The following is a 19,259-nucleotide window of genomic DNA, read 5'->3' as shown; positions in this document are numbered from 1 at the left end:
TGATCAGGCTATCACATGATAGTGAACTTATTTTATGTAAGTTCCCTTATTTTGAAGATATATTTTCTTATCATCAATTTATTATGTTGTAAAGGTCTATTGGATGCGTAGTTCACTTTTTAATGTGGAAAATATCTATTGGGCGGGTAACACCATTGAAATTATATCTTTATTGCATGAATAACTTTTGAAATGAGATCATCGCCATACTAAAATATAGAGCTAGGGTTTATGAAATAGTTCGTATGCACTGGCGGAGGCATATTAGGACTAGAGTAGTCCTAGGCCTACCCTCACTTGTAAAAATAAGATTAGTATTACACCTTGCTTTGCAACCCTTCTCAACACGTGAAACAAATCCAATCATTATCTATTTTTAATCCAACAAATTTCATCATAAAATTAAGTACAATATTTTGAATCATCATTTGTCACAGATCAATAACATTCAAATTAAACTCATCATTCACTTTTAATTAACAAAAATTGTCTTTCACTTATGCAATGGCAGAGCTATTTCCCTATTCTTCTTGAATTTCAAGTATTTAACCATTCCAAATCCCAAATTTATTGAATAAAGAACAATAAGGTTTGTAAAACTCTATTATCCTCTATAAAACATTTGTTTCTATTCTATCCTACCTCGTACTTTGAGTTTTAGGGTTTGCAAATTTTTAGTAATTCTCTCTATTGAGTTTAATAATTCTTTCAATAGTATAGATGACATCATGCGCAATGGTCTCAAAATATGAAATTCATATTATCTATGGATATGTTTGTTAGAGAACAATTTAAGAAACAATAAAATAACAGAAATACAGAACCGAAATACTTATACTTTATTATTCAAAAATACTTGTAATACAGAATGCAATTATGTTATAGTAACAAAAATTAAAATGATACTAACTTGAATGAATTGAAGGTAGAGGCTAGCGCAAACGTTATGTCCTTCGAACAGTATTTCTGTCCCACTCATGTGTTTGTGGTTCTACAACGTCTGCTTGACCAGGATACAACTATCTAATTCTACAACCCGCACTGGATTATAGAACTCTAGCAAATTGCTTTGTGTGTTTACTCTTTGGAAATTTTGTACGGAAGACAAGGGGGAAGAAAAAGATAATGTTTGATGGAACTGAGGACTCAAGTTATATAGGCTTTTTCATACCTCTTCAAACACCTTTTGAATGTATCTAAAGCTATACAACTCTACAACTCTTTCCAAAGAGTTGTGTCTATTAATCAAAACGTTTTTAATTAATTTAATTAAAAACTTAATTCAAAATTAAAACTAATTGATCAGATTAATTTTAATTGCTTGGCCCCAAGTGCCCCAAGGGCCAAGGCCCTTGTCATGATTAATTAATATTATAGTATAATCATCAAGCCTAATCCACACAACCATAAGGCCCGAGCCTTCAATCAATTTCCAAATAGTCCAAGTTCTAATTACTAAGAAAAAGGAATAAGCCTATATAAAGGCTAGTGAAAAAATACTGTTGACTAATGTGGGACAAGAGGGTCTCAAACTCCTACAATGTTAATTTTGACTATTTAATTGTTTGAATATATATTATGATGTTTTTCATTTGTAATTTTATGATCACTATTCATTTTTTTCTTCTTCTATACTTGTGTGAAGCCTCTCCTCACAAGAAATCTTAACTCCACCACTGTTTGTATGTTTATTCTTCTCTAATGTGGAAGTATTTATAGGAATTACAAGAGGACTTCACAAGGAAGTACGAAACCTTTTTACACAAGGACTATAACAGGCAAAATCAATTAAATACAATTAATCTCCTAATTCCACATAAAGTAGGGCTAAGCTCACGGCAACATACTTCTCTCCAAAATAATGGCATGGGTATATTTCTCAACACATAATGTTATATTAGCGGATTATAACATCATGTAGTGATGAATCCATTCCATATAAGACTCTCTTTGCAGTACAAAATCTCCTCCTATTTGGATCCTAAAGAGATATCACAAAGACAAAGACCTCCCTGCTAGGCAATTGCTAGCTACACTGCTACTTTCACCCTCCTATCCTATTGTTTTACAAAGAAAAGGATATTTTGTGTTATTGGCCTTTCTGCTTAGACAGTTGGGCGGCTAAGCAATGGTTCATGAATATTTTGTTATGCTTGATACGAAGGACGGATTAAGAGAATATGGAACAATAAGAATACAACCAAGAGAATATGAGACAAAAGGTGCGAACAAGGCTTTCGATCCCTTTTTTTTTTTTTTTTTTTTACAAAGAAATTTGAGATTTAAATTTTACCTTCAATTTTAGTCATTGTCATTTGCCTAATTTTATCTGTTCTCATTGTTTTCAGCTTTCCTATAAACATACCCTCTCTAGATTTCAAAATAATTGGTACATTTACTAGCTATGTTTCTTTCAATTGGTACGTAATTTCTCCTTCTACCTTGTTCCATCCCGTCTTCATTTGCGATTTGATGATTGAACCCGTATATTTTCTTCATCGCTTTTTATCAATCATAAACGCACAAAATCAACTAAATTGGAAACCTCTTAATCATCTAATGTTTTTAATAAAATGACGGAACAAAGTGTTTAATAAAACAATGGATTATCACATTATTATTCAAATTAATGGCTAAATAATTTGCAAAAATTTGAATGAAAGAATGTAGAAATGAAGGGTACATATATAGAGAAGGTAGTATTCCCTACTAAAATATGAGAAGTGCACAACGCACTAGATCCATCACTTTTAAGTTTCAAAATACTTGGCCATACAAGTAATCCTTGAATTGCCTCAAACAATTCAAAATCTCTTTCTATAAAATTTTTCTAGCACCAATAATAAATAACAGCGCTTTTAAAAATCAACTAGTCATATTCGGAAAATGCTTGCAAAACATTAGCCAAATTAAACAATATATAGTCATCTGACTATGATTAAACAAATAGACAAACACCATATCTTTTGCTAACATTGAAAATCTTCAAGATAATCTAATGGTGAAAAGATTCCCCCTTTAATTAACTTTTTATAAACATGATCTTTAATCACTACTTAATGATTAAGATCATGAGATCCTCATGACGTTGTATGGTAGGCCAAACAGATTAATAGCACCGACTGACGAATTTATATTTAAATGCGACATGCTTGTATGTTTCAATTTTGAGAGGGGGCAGGGTGATATGAGCTTGGGTTGGAAGGAATCTTGGAGTTCATGTAAGGGAGATGCACAAGACATAGCAGACAAAAAGGGGATTTCGTGGAACAAGCCAGATCCTGCTGTTTTAGATTATGTAATAAACACCTAAACTTTGGACTTTAATTTTCAACAGTCAAACTCTAATGAAGTCCGACGATTCCAAATATTCATGTTAGAGGTATCTTTGACACGAAGAAAACAATAACTAAACCAAAAACTAAGAGCTTGCCTGGTATCTTATTAAGAAAAAATCCATTATTTTGCAAAACATTTCTTATAATCATCTCTTAAGAATAATTTCTTTAAAATAAAAAAAAACTTGTGGGTATGAAATTTACTATTGTTTTTAAAGAAAAAAAATCTCATCATAAACTTTTAAATTCAACAAACAGAAACCTGGGAGAGCATGGGAGGAGGGAGAAAGAGGAGAGACCGGAGAAAGAAATAGGAGAAAGGATCAGATCGGAGGAGAAAGAGAAAGAGAAGTAGAAGGAGAAGAGAGAAATAAGAGTGGATAAGGAGAGAGAAATGATAGAGGGACGAGAATGGATTAGATGTGACAGGAAAAAGTGAGCTTTAAATTTAAAAATTTTAATTTTTAAGTTAGTTTTGAGGCTAGTTTCTAAAAAGAGTTCTACCAAACAAGTTTTCAAGACTTAAAACTTGAAAAGTGTTTTTGAGTTTAAAAAATTGAATTCAAGTGTAGAATACCAAACAAGCCCCAAGACTCCTTTAGTATTCAACTAAAAAAATTTATCCTTTTTAAAAATATTTCTTAAAATTATTTATTGGAACAATTTTTAATAAAGTTTAAAAACTTTTTTGGTATAAAATTCAAAATTATTTTTTAAGTATTCACAATTAAAAGTAAAAAAGAAAATGCAACCATCAACTCATTAAAGGGAAGGGAGAAAGAGTGAGCTTTAAATTTAAAAACCTTTTAAGAAATAGGCTAATTTTTAAGTTAGTTTTGATTTCAATTTTTAAAAAAGAGTCCCGTGGAGCCTAAAATAATCATAGAAATCCTAGAGTCGACATATGGACTTTTGCTCAAGAAAGAAAACATTGTCCTCATTAAATGAACAAGCTTCTTAAATACTCCAACGCGCAACTCAACATCCCTGAAGGTCCAAATGCCTGACTACGACTGCTCACTGCTCACCTGCTCATGGTAAGGAAAAGTCAAAGACATTAAAGATAAGGATTAATTACCAAATCCTATTTTTAATACATCCCCAATTGAAGATTGACTCCATTCAAGTAAGTAATCCATATTTCAATCAATTAGGGATATTTACACCGTTATCTCAAGATATTACTTCCTATTTAATATCTTGAGAATATTTTTTCCGTACACCTTGGCCAATAGGATGCCACCATGTGTAGGGGACGTGTAGGGTAAAACCCTAACATCATGGCCACCATGGCCGGTCCTCTCCCCCTATATGTATCTCCATCTTTACCAAATTTCAGTAAACTTTTGCTACCCTAAAAGCTCCAAACACATACTCTTTTCAGAGAAGTTAACTTAGGCATCGGAGATCCATTCACCTAACCCCTCTCCCCCACCCCATGGGCACATGAGGCTTAGGTCTTTGATCTAAGGTGTTAACTGTTTTATAGGTACAAATTCATCAAGATTGAAGACGGCAGATTTTTGCTACCACAACTCCTACCAAATAAGTTTTTAAGACTTAAAAGTTGAAAAGTGTTTTTGAGTTTAAAAAATTAGATTCAAGTAGGATATCAAACAAGCCCTAAGGCTCCTTTACTATTCTACTAAAAAAATTATCCTTTTTAAAAATATTTCTTAAAATTTTTTTGTGGAACAATTTTTTATAAAGTTTAAAAACTTGTTTGATATAAAATTTAAAATTATATTTAAGTATTCACAATTAAAATTAAAAAAGAAACGCAACAATCAACTCACTAGTGGAGCTGACGGAGGAGAGAAAACGGATGATTGATCAGAAGAAAGAGGGAGAAGATAGTGGATCGAAAGAGATAAGAGAGAGAATGTGATAGAGAAAATACAGGAGAAAGAAAGAAGAAAGATAGGAGAGAGATATAGAAGAGAAAGAATAGGAGATAGAAGAAACTATGAGAGAAAATAGAGTATAGAGAGAAAAAGGAGAGGAGACAGAGAAAAGATTGGGAGACAGGAGAGACAAAGATAAGATAGAGAGACAGGTGCAGTGAGAGACAGAGTGAAGAGTGGGTTGAGTTTAAAAACTCTAAAATTGACTTTTTGTGTTTTAATAGAAATTGTTATTAGCACTCCAAAAATCTCATTCTACTCCTCAAAAGTGTATACTTCTTTCTAATTATAAACAATTTTGAAGTGCAAAATGAGATTTTTAGAGTGCCAATAACAATTCCCTTTTAATACATGTTACTTTTTCAAGTTGGTTTTGAGTTCAGTTCTGGAAACAATTCAACCGAGATTTTTGGTTTGAAATTCAAAAAATATTTTTGAGTTAATAAATGGGATTCAAGTTGAATCCAAATAGGCCCTAAAAGTACCTTGGCTATTTTGGTGCTTAGAAATGAGGGATGTTTCTTCTTGATCGTTTTGATCCATGTTAACTCTTTGATGTCCTAGGACCAAAAATTAATGTTTACATTAAGGAGTAAGAAGATTAATTTGGTACTGATTATCATCCACAAAATTTGAACGTAAGATCTTTCACTTATAAGTGAAGAAAAGTACACATGGACTGTTTACTAAGTGGCATTTTGTCATTATCATTTACTTTGTCTCTTTTTACACCCCGACTCGGATATCTACAGACCCTGAGCTCGAGGCATGTTGGCCGACACTCAAAGGGTGACGAAGCCATAATGTGACAGTGATGTGTAAAAAGTATGAACAACATAATACCAAAGTCTAAAGTTAAATTAAACTAAGAGTGTTCATTGTGCGGCCTTATTAATGCATGCAATGTCAAAGCATGGATAAAAGTGCAACAAAATTAAGGAATATTCTTATCTTGGATAGGATAGATATTTATATCAAATAATAGAAATTACACTCATATATTATTAAAAGTGGATATCAACAAGTGCTAGTAATCCTCGTCTCCACCAGAGTATAGCCACTAAGTCCTAGAGAGGCGCAAAACAAAAAGTCAGTGGGCAAAAAGAACAGATTTCTAAAACCTTTTGTTAATCTGATCATAGTAACCACTCACTATAGAATCCATATAGTTTCCAAAATCATATTATGTATAAGCATGAAAAACTAAAGTACTTAATGAAATAACAATATTCTTAAGCATACAGGTACATCATACATATCTTAACAATTATAATATAAAATAATAGGTTGTGCTTATAAAAATTGTAGGCACATGATTTCATGTAGAAAGTAGCTACATAACAGGCTAGGTGCATAAATTTACGCTCTAGTACTACATACATATGAAGTTATCACTCAGTGCACACATACTTGTCCTAGTTGCCTAACGCAAACTAGTACATGCCATCACCTACAATGGATCCAATGTCTAATGTGATCATAATAGTGCAAGTGAACATACACATTGGAACAAATTCACGCACATCCGCGAACGGAGGTAAGAACCAGTCAAGCTTGTCCTTGATCTTCGGCAATGGGAGAACAAGTCGACTGGAGGGTATGGTTGAATCCAAATAGGATTGCCTACATATCTCCGGAATGGTGAATCAAACCACGAGTGTAGTTGTAAGGAAGTATGGTGTGAATCATCCTTAACGAATAGCCTATGAAGAGGCATTACGGAGATGAGTTCTCCATGGACGCATTTGCATGTAAACAGCTGCTTTAGGGCCTCTATTAGGCATAGAGTGATTATGTGTAGTAGTCTTGTACAAAATATGAGGAAAGTAATAACCCCTCTAATAAATACCTATGCTAGAGTGCTTATAGCGATCTCGAGAATCCTTGTAAAGAAAGTAGTCCCCATTAAATCAGGAGACTATCTAGGATCATGATTACGCTGCCTAATTCCCAAATATCTTATTTTGACTTGAATTAGAGTCTCCTTACTTGGAAGACAAGTAATATCTTCAATGGGTATAAAGCCTAGCTTGTCGAATGAAGCTTCATGGGTTATGGGCATTCTGATCCTTTTTGCCATGTGTCATGGGCCTGAAAATCATGGTCCCACAAGTGTGAAGTTGGTTTTGGCCCTAGATAGTACTATAGACACCGTACAAACATACATGATAAGTAGATAAAGTATAAGTACAATCATGCCATAGTTAGATTCACAAAACTCATAAATCACAACACCAATAGTATGTACCACATTTTGTATTTTTAAGTAAAAGTCATGGCATGATATACGAGTATTCATAAAACAGTTATCGAAATCATGCAACATAAATATAGTCTGAAACAAAAGCCCAATCACTGATACGTCGTAAGGTCGTAGATGCTTTACCTCGTCTGTCCTCTGAAATTCTAGAGATAAGTCTCTCTTATATGAGAAACCACTATATTAATCATTAAAATTGTCAACTAAAAAAACTAAGGAAAAATACTCGAATATTTCTTTTTTAATGGGTTTTCAATGTTAAAAGCATTTAAAAAGGGACTCGTCACACGCCGCCACACACTGACACGCACCGGTGGTGGAATATTTCGTCGATGTTGGCCAAAACCTTCTAGATTTCGTTCACTGAACATAATATTCTGTCGACATCAAAGAATATTGAGGGGAAGGAATATACCTTCAGTTAATAAAATATGTCAAGGCCGTTACATAATATTTCGTCACATGGAACGTTCCATCATCTTTTTCCTTTCAATTGACACCGAAGCCATCCGTCGACGAAGTTTCACAGGTATCTGGGTCTTTCACCAGATTTTTTCACAGAATTAGAAAAACTTAAAACTAAACCATGTTTTCCATACACTAGGTCAAAATGAAGCTTGGAAGGAGGGGAACTCGATTTTACCTATTGTAAGTTTAAAAATTTGACGGAAATGGCTTGAAAGTCGCGGCTCGTAATAGAGGTTTCTGGGTTCCTTCGAATCTGAGGCAGATTCGAGCATGCAAAGCTCAAATCTTGCTCTAGGGACAATGATGAATATATTGGTAGTGGTAGCCTCACCCAACTTGATGAAATTAGGCCGGTAACCTCGCCCAACTATTAGGGTTTTGTTCGAATTCCTCAAATATGAATTAGACATTTGCGTGCAAAGAGTCTAAGATGTACTTGAGATGATGAGAAATCAATTGAAGACCACCACTAGGTTGGTCATTGTCGGAATTGTAGGAAAATTCAAATTCACATCAAAGCTCCTTGGTTTGACGGTTTGAGGCCAAATTTGAGGATTTTGTTGGTGGCTTTAGATTCAAGGCGTGTTGAGGATGATAAAGGTGGCGTTTGAAGGTTCCAACTCCAATAGAATCTCGCCGAGCAAAGTTGCAGATAGAAGAAAGTCTAGACATGAGAGCGAGAGGTCGGGGAGATGAGAGAGAAGGGAGAAAAATAAAGAGAAATGAATTAGGTTTTTGATATGGGGTAAGTTCCCTTCCAAGGAACACCAAGTTAAACAGGGCGTTAACCCTAACTAGAAAACACTAACTAAATGTCTACTTGCAGTTTGGAAGATTCCAACAACCCATTATTTGTGGTACCAAATTATTAAAATGCCATTTTCCTTGAAATGTGCATAACTTGTGAAATTGATACCGGGTAGAATATCCTGTAATTTAAAATTCAATTTTTGTTTGACTAACTAGTCAACGCCTCCGGTCAATTAAGATCAGAATCAAAAGCAAGAATAAATAATTATACTTGGTTTACTAACGTGGTCCTAGTTAACTAAGGTCCAATTCAGTACACATTTATACTCTGATAAACTTAGTTGAAAACACATATCGATTTGCAAACCCTATAGACCATATATCCCAAGCAAGTGAACGAGATATGTCTACAAGAGAAGCAATAAACAACACAAAGAGTTTTGGCTGGAAAAACCCACCTTTAGGTTAAAAAATCAAGGAGCCTTCACTGCATATAATCCATTAATGCAAATAAGGTTCTTACAAAGTACCACACAAAACTCAATTCCTAGGGTATCTATGGATTAGCTTTACCTTTGTGCAACCTTACTTTGCACAAGATGAGGATCCCTTTGGTCTTCACAAGGAGGCAGCCCCTACCGTAAACTCTTCTCTAGCACCAAAAACCAACTCAACCAATGCAAGTGAGATGATAATGATGGTTAAGTGAAATCTGGATTCAATGACCAGTCAGTTACTTCAGACAAATGGTTGAAAAAAGAAACTAGTGTGAATCGAAAAACTTGGTCTTAAATGAAGATTTGAAACTTAATGCTAAACCATGAAAACAATGAAACGTACTTCTCACTGATTGGGTGTTTAATGCATGAAGAAGGTTTGGCAGCTAGGGTTTCATAAATGATAAGGAAGCAAGCTCTAAAGCTTTTAAGCACTCTCTCTCTCTCAAATGGAATCTGGAAAACCCCAAGGAAAATCAAAACCTAACTAAAGTCTTATGCAAAAGGGATGTTTCTTTTCAGCTAGTCAAGAGAAGGACGCTTGTCTAGCCAAAAAGTGACGTGACAACTAAACTAGTCAGAATGTAACATAAATTTAGACGTGAAGTACATATGCATGAACAAACCTTTGAGATGATGTGCCATAGCCTTGAACACTTATTCCATCAATGGAAGCCCATAATCAGAGTAGCTTAAAACTGGTTTGAGTATGTGTGGTACAATTACAATATTGACAAAGAAAGCCAAAACACTTAAGTCTAGACTTCACAACCAATTGGTTATATGTTCAATATTAGTCCCGTTTGTGCTCACACATTCATGTTGATAGGTAATATTCAATAACACAAGAAAAGAGATAAATATGAAATGATCTTAGATGTCCACATAGAATTCTCACTTAGCCCGTCAGAGTATCTTCATAATTTCACAACTTCAGGGAATAAAGTATAATAAAATTAGAGATGGCATTTTTTCCCTCTAATATTTCATGTGTTGATAAAATCAGTATTCATGTAGTTATGTTTTTTGTTTGTTTTTTTATTGATTATTATAATCAAGTTGATTAGTCAATGTGCTCCCCTTCTTTGCGTAGTTTGAATCTTTCTTTCTTTATTTTATAATTTTTATATTATAATATACTCGAATGAAAAGAGAAAAAATAAAATCAGGATTCGGCAATCTAATTTCAAATGAGAATGGGCTTTTAAAATTTGAGAAAGGCCTCACCCAATAAGACAATCAGACACATTTGAAACTAAAAAACTCCGACAGTGGCCTCAAATTAGACAAAAAGTTTACACTGTTTACACTCAACTTATCACCCGTATCCCTTTTTCTTCATATAGTCGGGACTCGGAAGTTTCTTTTGCACTCTCTGCTTGTTTCTGTCCGTCAAATTCTCCTTTAATTTATTCAATCCAAAGTCTAAAAAAAGTATGGAATGTGAGAAAGAAGAAAGGGGAGCGGAAAAATCATTTTCCATTTCTTATCACAAACACAACCAGCTAACGGTTGATCGCAGGTTGAGCAGACGTCTCGAGGGGCCAAGCATGAAGTGCTTGAGACAAAAGAGGCAATGAACACCATTGTAGACGAGCTGCACGCTACGCATCTCACTTCATGGACCTTTTTATTTAGGAGTTGTATGATTAAGGTACAGCGACAAGACGGTTCCAATATCGGGTTTTTGGTTCGAGAAATAAGCATCGGCTCAAACGTGACCAAACATAAATAAATGGAAACGAAAGAAGACCAGGATCTGAATAAACGTGTTTTAATTCACCTTGCTGGCCATCTTTCCAGTTCTAGTAGTCAAATTTCTTGTTCAGTAACACTATCATGTCAAAGATGATGCATTTGGTCAAGTCATGAAAAATGTAACAAGAAATGCAACTTATCCGACCCTAATTACGACTGAAATTCATGCGGCAAATAGTGGTAAATACTAAATACTAGTCCAATAGCAAAGAATAATACTCCTACAGAACGTAACAATGATGACGGGTACAAAAGTGGGAATACTCCCCATATAAAGAACGAACAAATAGTAAGATCTTTCGGTTACCTGTACCTTTAATTCCTTCCCTCAAAGATCATGGAGGAAGAATGAGACTACTGTATCTGATGATTTACAGGCCTTTGATTTGCTGGCCAGAAAGTGTACAAAAAGTTAACCGGCAAAATCAGTATTTGATCACATGGTGGCGCAACCAGAGATCGTACATGACCATGTGAAATGCATCATATTTCACAGGCGGTGAATTCCACTGGAAGTGCTGCTGGACCTGATAGAAAAATCACGACATGAAAAGAAATTCTTAGTTACCTACGATTAAAAACAAGTGTTCCCAACACACACATACAAGACATCAATGGAAATACATTTATCACATAAAATGAAGTGTGCAAAAGCATATACCTTAACCAAGTTTTTGTGAAGCGTAAGAAACTCTGAATAGGGTATGTCCTTAAGAATTTGTTTGAGTTGATACACATCCTTCTCCCTAAGGATGACAGCAAATTTTCGCCAATCGAGAATGTCATTGAATGGCAGGTCATAGTAATTTGATAATATCACTGCAAGAAATCAAACCAAACAGTTGACAAACGATTAAGAGGACTTTTAATAGTATACCTTACATTCAAGCTAAAAGAAAAAGGATACACTAAGATAGGGAATTGCAATTTAATATTTTAAAAAGCTAATCACTATTGCCTCAAGCTTCTGTCCATATGTAAAACATCAGTCATTTAAAGTGGCACGGTGAACATAGACTTGAGGAATGCATCCATTGAATAAAAATGAAAACAATTAGAAAGTTATAGGCACAAAAAGAAGGAGAAGATGTAGACAGAGACTGATTTAGCCTGAATTCTTTGTTCATAATAAAAAAGATTTTGAAGAAGAAACGCTGCAAAATGATAAACAAACTCCTTACGTGAAGGCAATCTTTCTGATCCCCTTAGCATGGATAAAGGTGTCTGTTTGCTTATATTACGGCTCTAAATTTCTCTCTTTTTTCTTAAGTATTATGGTTATATGGTTTGACCATCAGCATTTCCAATTCAAGCCAAGAATAGATGATAATACCATCAAATAACTCTCACTGCAATTTTGAAGAAACAAGAAGATTTGAATTATTACCAGGAATACATCCGTAATGGATTGAGTCAGTTGGACGAGCGCTGTTGACCTGGGAGCCACCTGGGCATATGCAGAATTTTGTTTCATAAAACTTCTTTTGATATAACAAATTCCCCTCTGCCCTATTTATTCTGTTGTTCAATATGTAAAGCTCTGTGTCGTTCTCCCATACACGTGCCAGTATAACTCTAATTTTGGAATTTCGATGACCGGCCCAAAAACCGAGGGTTGTCCTGCAAAGCATGCCTCCTATTAATTAATGAACTTGTGTATTAGGCTCAATCTAGTGGCAATAAAGTTATAACACCCTCCCATCTGGACATGAGTCAACTTATGAAACATATCATACGATAGGTCTACAGCCATGAGTATGGAAATTAATCCAAAAAGAAGTAACAACATAGTGCTTGTGTAAGTCAATAAGCGCATAACAAAGCATATATATATATAAAATAAATGCATGTCCTTCTATATTACCTGTTCTCCACATCGTTTCCTCCGGCTGGAAGAGCAAATGGCTGGAGTACTTGAGGAAGGGCTACATCTTTGTGCGGAATGAAACCAACATCATAGCTAGGGGAGCACACAACTCGAATCGAGTTTTTCACAAGAAGTGGAAGTCCTTCAGTTGCCCTCACCCCAACATCATGACACGTGACAAAGAAGTGGTCCGCGCCCAAGGTTCTGTTCCAGTAAGGATACTTGGATATCAAGCTCTCCACATAGTCCCGAACGATTATGGTCATGTTGTCATAAGATGTACCCTGCATAATCATTATAAACAGACAAAGGAAAAATCTTCAGTAACCATTTATTAGTATCTATCTCCTGAATGCTGCAATTAGGAATTACCATGCCTATTCGAGATGAAACAAACAGATTCAGAAATAACGCAACTCTTCAAATAATTTCGCATTTGCAGATACATTTTGCATGTCTTAGTACATAACCCGAAACAACCAAATACTTGAATGCATTAAAGATAGAATCTACCCAAACCAATAAAACCAGATGAAACAAATGCAACTCAGCCACAAATAAAGGCATGTTGACTACAAAGCACAATCTAAAGTCTCACTTCCCCTGCCAAACACGAATCACAACTAGAACCGAAAGCCAAATCACAACATCCCGAGTTGCAATGGCTATAGTAATATGCCCCTTTTAGTACTGAAAAACTAATAACTTATCCAAAAGCATGCCAAACAATGAAACTATCAGACTTCTCAGATCCACAGCAACAAGGAAAATCACGATATATAGCAGCTCTACTTTCCCCCCAATTTTCTCAGCAACCAAACAGTCCCAAACAAAAAACAAAGGGAATCCGGATCATAGAGTGAAACAATACCTTGCCTCGCATCTTGTGGCAGGAGATTGGGATGAAGAAGAGGTGAGCCTGATCCGGATCGTCGGTTCGGAAGTGACTCTCTCTGATATTCTGAAAGAAATAACCCTCGCTGGCGTACTTGCCAGTGACCTTCCTCGGCGTCTGGTAAAATGTGTTCGGATCGCCGTCCGGGTATATGTACACCTTGAATTTGGCTTCCATCTCGGCGAAATTCAACCGGAACACCTCCGGCGAGTGGTAGATGTCAGAGAACTGCTCATCGTCGGCGGCGGATGAGGAGGAGGAAATGTAAGTGGTGGCGGTGGCGGGCGAGGGGGAGGAGGGATGGAGAGAATGGAGGGAGAAGTAGGTGAAGGAGAGCAAGGTGAGGATGGCGAGAGTTAGGAGAGATCCTTGTAAAGAGCTCAACATCGGAGGAGACGACGACGGCGACTGTGATTGCGACTGCGATTGCGATTGGAATTGGAACTGCTTTTGTTTGCCCACACTCATCTGCTCTTGCTAAGCTATGTACGCTTCGCTCTCTCGCTGCTTGCTTTGATTTGGAATTTTGGAGCTGTAAAAATCAGGAGGTGATTCTGAATAAAATATTAAAGTATTTAGAAAAGTAAAGAACGAAAGAAGAAAAAAAGAAGTTAAACTTTAGTTTCTATTTTATGGTGTGTTACTCATGGTTTTTGTTTTTTTAGAGAGCTAACGAAATTTAAAATCACGCCGTATTACTTATGTTTTCACTCTTATCATTTGTAACAGAGTTTAATTACAATATCATTTTAAGCCAAATTAAACCTTAAATTTGCTTGTTTAAAAAAAGTTGGCTCGGTACCAGAGTGAAAAACATTTGTTCACGTCATCATTTTAATATAATGACCTAACATGTCTAATTTTTAAATTTTAGGTATGGTTAGTAAAATACGAAACAGTTATAGTATCCAAAAAAATACACACATGTATTATTCAGCATTTGTGCTAAAGTAGTACTTCAAAAAATTCAGCCATTTTTCAAATTAAATTTTTTTTTTCTTTCAAATATATGTTTAATATTCAAGTACAATGCGTGAATTTTATTGGTATTATTGAAAAATATTTTAAAATACGTGTTTTCAATGTAAAACGTATGTAGGTATGTGTATGATACGTATCATATGTAGGAATTTTAAAAAACATGCCATTTTACGAATTATAAATATGTGTATGAAAAAACAAAATTTTAAAAAATATGTATGTATGTATATATTAAGAATATTATGCGCAAATATAGTATTTATAATATTTGAATTACACCAATTTAAAATCACCTTCTAAAAATTGGTAAGTATCTACACTAAATCGTTGCATATATCTCAACGGTAGATGGCATAATATTTTGTTTAAGGTTATTTTTGTGATAATTTGTTTTATGTGTCTTACGATCTTATCCACATATAAAGCAAAGTGGTCTTTTAATTAAATTTTTACATGCCTGAGAAACGTCGTTACTTAACTAAAATGTTTGTTGCATAGGTCAAATTGACTAGAATTGCACGCTAAGACGCTCCCTTCTGCACCAGGGGCCGACTCGTAAGAGGCGAGGGGGGTCAACCGACTCCCCAAATTCTAGTGAATCTTTATGAATGATTTTGGGACTACTCCTTTGAAGGTTGGAATCGCCTTTCATACATGATCTAACTGCTTGATAAAATGCCTCAAAATGGAGTTATCCCATTGTTTTGGCCCAAAATAATATTATTGGGCTGAGCGTAGGTTTATGTTCGGCCTAGAGCTTTCCTAAATGTATTGTGGGCTGCCTGGTGGTCCTAGGTCATTCAGAGAAGTTGGTCGAGTCCTATTGCAAGAAGGAGTGATTTGGATGAGTGGAAAGGTCGAAGTCCCAGTACGATAAGGGGTCTTAATGCAATATGGATTCTCGGTCGGAAATGAATACGGCTTGAAAAGGGGGTGAGTTCAAAGTCTTAATAGGAGTAGGAATGGTTGAGATGAGGTTGGATCAAAATAAGAAGTCCTAATCCGAATATGGTTTCAACTCAATCTTAAGGAGGATTTGTTGCTATAAATAGAGAGCAGAGTGCATCATTCAAGCTCTCTCCAATTCAACACACAATTGCCTTGTGCAAACCTCTCAAACATCTTGAGATTTTTATTTTCTTTTTCCGCCGACACATCTTCAATATGGATAAACAGCATTGTGAAGGCAACCGGCGAACATTTTCAGTTTGGATAAATAGCACTGTTGCCGTAGAACAACCGACCGATGAGCACCTTCAGTTTGGATAAATAGCACTGCGTCGAGCCGACTGGTTACCTATTTAAGTCTCGGTCGAGAAGGGTTTCCGAATCCTTGTTGGCAAAGGTCATCTTATTAGCCTTCTCGACGAAGTAAGGTGTTACGAGTTACGACATTTGGCACATTGAACACCGAGTGATTTTATGATTGGATACTCATAAGTGAGTTTCAGAGTTCGGCATTCTGACGGTCGAACCACATTTACCATCAAGACATACATCTCTTTTGAGTACTTATGTCCATATAGTCTAGTGTCGATTCGACGTGCTTATACTCTTATGAATATAATCAATGTGACTGAATCCGGCGCCAACGATTCGTGAACTTCACAAAACTAGCAACCTTGTCTTCGAGCTCGAGAACCCAAAGGCCGAGGCATGTTCCTTCCCCAGCCGCAATCGCAAGATCAAGAAGTCAGCAATGTGCTCAATGTGACATCAACAAATTGTACTCCTCGGCCAAGCTCAGCCGACGAGTTGGCACTCCCCGCATCAACCGAATGACGTAGTTAGCTCATTAGTCACTCGACATACGCGCCATGTAGGCTTTATAATTTTTAGGGTCAAAATTTTGGTACGCCTAATAGGACCCTGTGCTAAACCTTCGGAGTTCATGATCATCGAGAAATGATCAGTCAAAAAGAAAACAGTTATGGGAAAGTCAATGATCGACCTGCCGGTTGAAGGCCCTGGACAAGATTTGTCGCAGGTACAAAATCCTCTCATTACTGTACCACCCGAGGCTACAAGTGCGACACACCAAGAAAAATAAGTTTGTCTCGGCGGCCAGCTTCGCAACACAGAAATTCCCAACAAAAACTACAGGCATTTTCATCGAAGGAATAGTGGAAGGCTGCGACGAAGATGGTGGGGAAGGTTCTGATCTCCCGACTAGATCGTTTCTTCAAAGACGACTTGATGAGCAATCTAGGTAGGTCAAACAGTCGATTGGCTAGAAAATGAACAATTTGCTTGAAATAATACAAAGCAACGGTGATACACATACTCGATTGCTTGAACTATTGGTTAGTAAAGCCTTCAAAGATGGCCACGTCAGCCAACTTCGGTAACTTCCATTCAAGAATGTTCCACTGCAAACCGAGACAAGATCTACTCAGCTTCAACCAATTGACTTGGAAAAAAAAAAGGATCAAGCAGTAGATCAGATGGACTCGACCAGGGAGTGGAAACAGCATCCGTCAATATGACCGAGGTCCAAAAGATGATCTATTTGGCCTTAAAAAAAAGGCTTCCTAAAGTTCATCCATCTGTACTCGGCTTATATGGAGAGGTTCGAATATCCTAAAGGCTTTAAGATCCTAGATTTCAACCTTTTCGTTGGAGAATCGTCTTCATCTTCGCTAGAACATGTAGCTTGGTTCATTGCGCAATGTGGAGACGTTAATAGCGACTTCCTAACTGCAACTATTCAACTTCTCACTAACAGGTTCAGCATTTGCTTAGTGCATCAACCTCCCACCTAACTTCGTCCAAAGTTGGAAGGAACTAGTCGAAAAATTCCATGAATAATTCTATCGACTAGGGATGGAAATGTCAGTTTCATCGTTAGCTAGGATAGCTCAAGCCTCAAACAAGCCGCCAATGAAATACTTAACAAGGTTCAAGTCAGCCAGAAATTGGTGCCGAGTACCTCTCCCTGAAGTTGAATTCGTCAGAATTGCTCTAAACGGCCTAGACGTGGAATACAAAAAGAAATTCCTGGGGGAAAATATATGAGATATGTACGAACTGGCTCAACAAATTAAGCAGTATGATTATTTGCTCTGAGAGGAAAAGATCTCAAAATCCTCATCCCGAGGAACGATATACAAGAATCCTACGATTAGTTACGTATTGGCCGAAAGCGAAGATCCCCAATACACTAGTGTAGACGCTGTTGAGATAGTAATAAACAAACCATACGTTTGCAAGGCATTAGCTCAAATTAATTCCAAAGATGACAAAACCCGCTTGGCCTCTGAAGAAACGATTAAAACGTCGAAAGTCTATACTTTCGATATCACTAAGGCCAATGCAATTTTTGACCAGTTATTGTTAGCAAAGATCATACAACTTCAGCCAGGATATAACATTCCTAAGGTCAAAGAGTTGAAGGGCAAAACATATTGCAAGTACTATAACTCGAACAAGTATACCACCAACAATTGCGTCGTGTTCCGTGATGTCATTTAAAGCTGCATGGACAAAGGCAAGCTCAAATTTCCTGAGAAACAGATGGCTGTCGACGTTAACCCCTTACCCTCGACAACAATTGGCATGGTGAATGCTCATCTACCTAAAAACAATGGGAAAGGAAAGGCCGAGTTCATCCCAGCACAACATGTCCTTACGCAGAACTCTCAGCCGAGACTCAAGATTGATTTATTTTCCAATGAACAGCCCACAGAGTTTTCGGGACCAGCTATAGTTGAATCTATGTTACGCTTCAGTTTCGAAAAAGCTGATGGACCAATGGTTTTGTGTGGTCATTGTAAAACACGCGTCGTCCTAACCGAACCTAAAGAGAAAACACATTAGGCTCCAACTTCACCACAACCGTCCACGGCCGTAGCAACACCTTCAAAAAAACTCGATGTCGGCCAACACCAAAAGTTGTTCGAGAGACTTGGCCTCTGGTATGAGCAAAAGGTCCAACCTCAATCAGACGACGTCTTGACTTTGACACACCGTTTTATAATGAGGATTACTACTTACATAACTCTAGCAGTTCGAGTTCATTGGTGAGTCAAAAAACCTTTAAGATGTCTAAGCCACGCGACCAACATTGGTATAGTTACAATTCCCCTACCGACATGTATACGGCGTTATCCAAATCTCAAAAACATCACCGCCAGCGGATAGACTACATGGCCCGGTGACAGGAAGCACAAGCCAATTCGACTACTAGGTGACAACCAAAAGATACAACAGGAAGCGGCGATGATCGACCAACCCTGGCCATTATGGCCGAATTACTTCAAGAGAAAAAGTCAGTTGATTGCGACTTTGAAACCACCATTGAAGAGTCCGAAAAATGCATCAAACTCGTCTTTCGGCCTGGGGAGACAAAAGCTCACCTTGAGCATTTCAGGCAAGAAGCCAAAAACAAGCTTCCCCCTTACCCTCGTAAGAACCATTAATAAAAGTCTGGCGGAATCTACACCCTTCATTCCTCAGTGAATCCTTGGAGTACATGCGAAAATTTCACAAGAAACATTCTGCCAATGACTTGTACGGCCTACCCAAGGCATGTCAATAAGCCC

The 19,259-nt window shown here is 36.6% G+C and overlaps 1 protein-coding gene across 1 annotated transcript; it reads right to left on the bottom strand.

Moving 5' to 3' along the window:
* Positions 1 to 11,156: 11,156 nt before the first annotated feature.
* LOC103954707 (probable glycosyltransferase At5g03795) lies at positions 11,157 to 14,296 on the bottom strand. The gene is made up of 5 exons (XM_009366531.3): positions 13,714 to 14,296; positions 12,840 to 13,126; positions 12,363 to 12,595; positions 11,637 to 11,794; positions 11,157 to 11,502 (listed from the first exon to the last, which is right to left on the bottom strand). The coding sequence occupies exons 1-5, from the start codon at positions 14,203 to 14,205 to the stop codon at positions 11,401 to 11,403; spliced, it is 1,272 nt and encodes a 423-aa protein (XP_009364806.2). The 5' UTR covers positions 14,206 to 14,296; the 3' UTR covers positions 11,157 to 11,400.
* Positions 14,297 to 19,259: the final 4,963 nt, after the last annotated feature.

This window comes from the organism of the source record quoted next, unplaced genomic scaffold, assembly GCF_019419815.1.
Source record: "Pyrus x bretschneideri cultivar Hongxiangsu unplaced genomic scaffold, Pyrus_bretschneideri_v1 Contig18, whole genome shotgun sequence".
Taxonomy (NCBI): Eukaryota; Viridiplantae; Streptophyta; class Magnoliopsida; order Rosales; family Rosaceae; genus Pyrus; species Pyrus x bretschneideri.
Note: the sequence above shows the minus strand (reverse complement) of the source record. Positions and strands in the feature narration are given on the sequence as shown.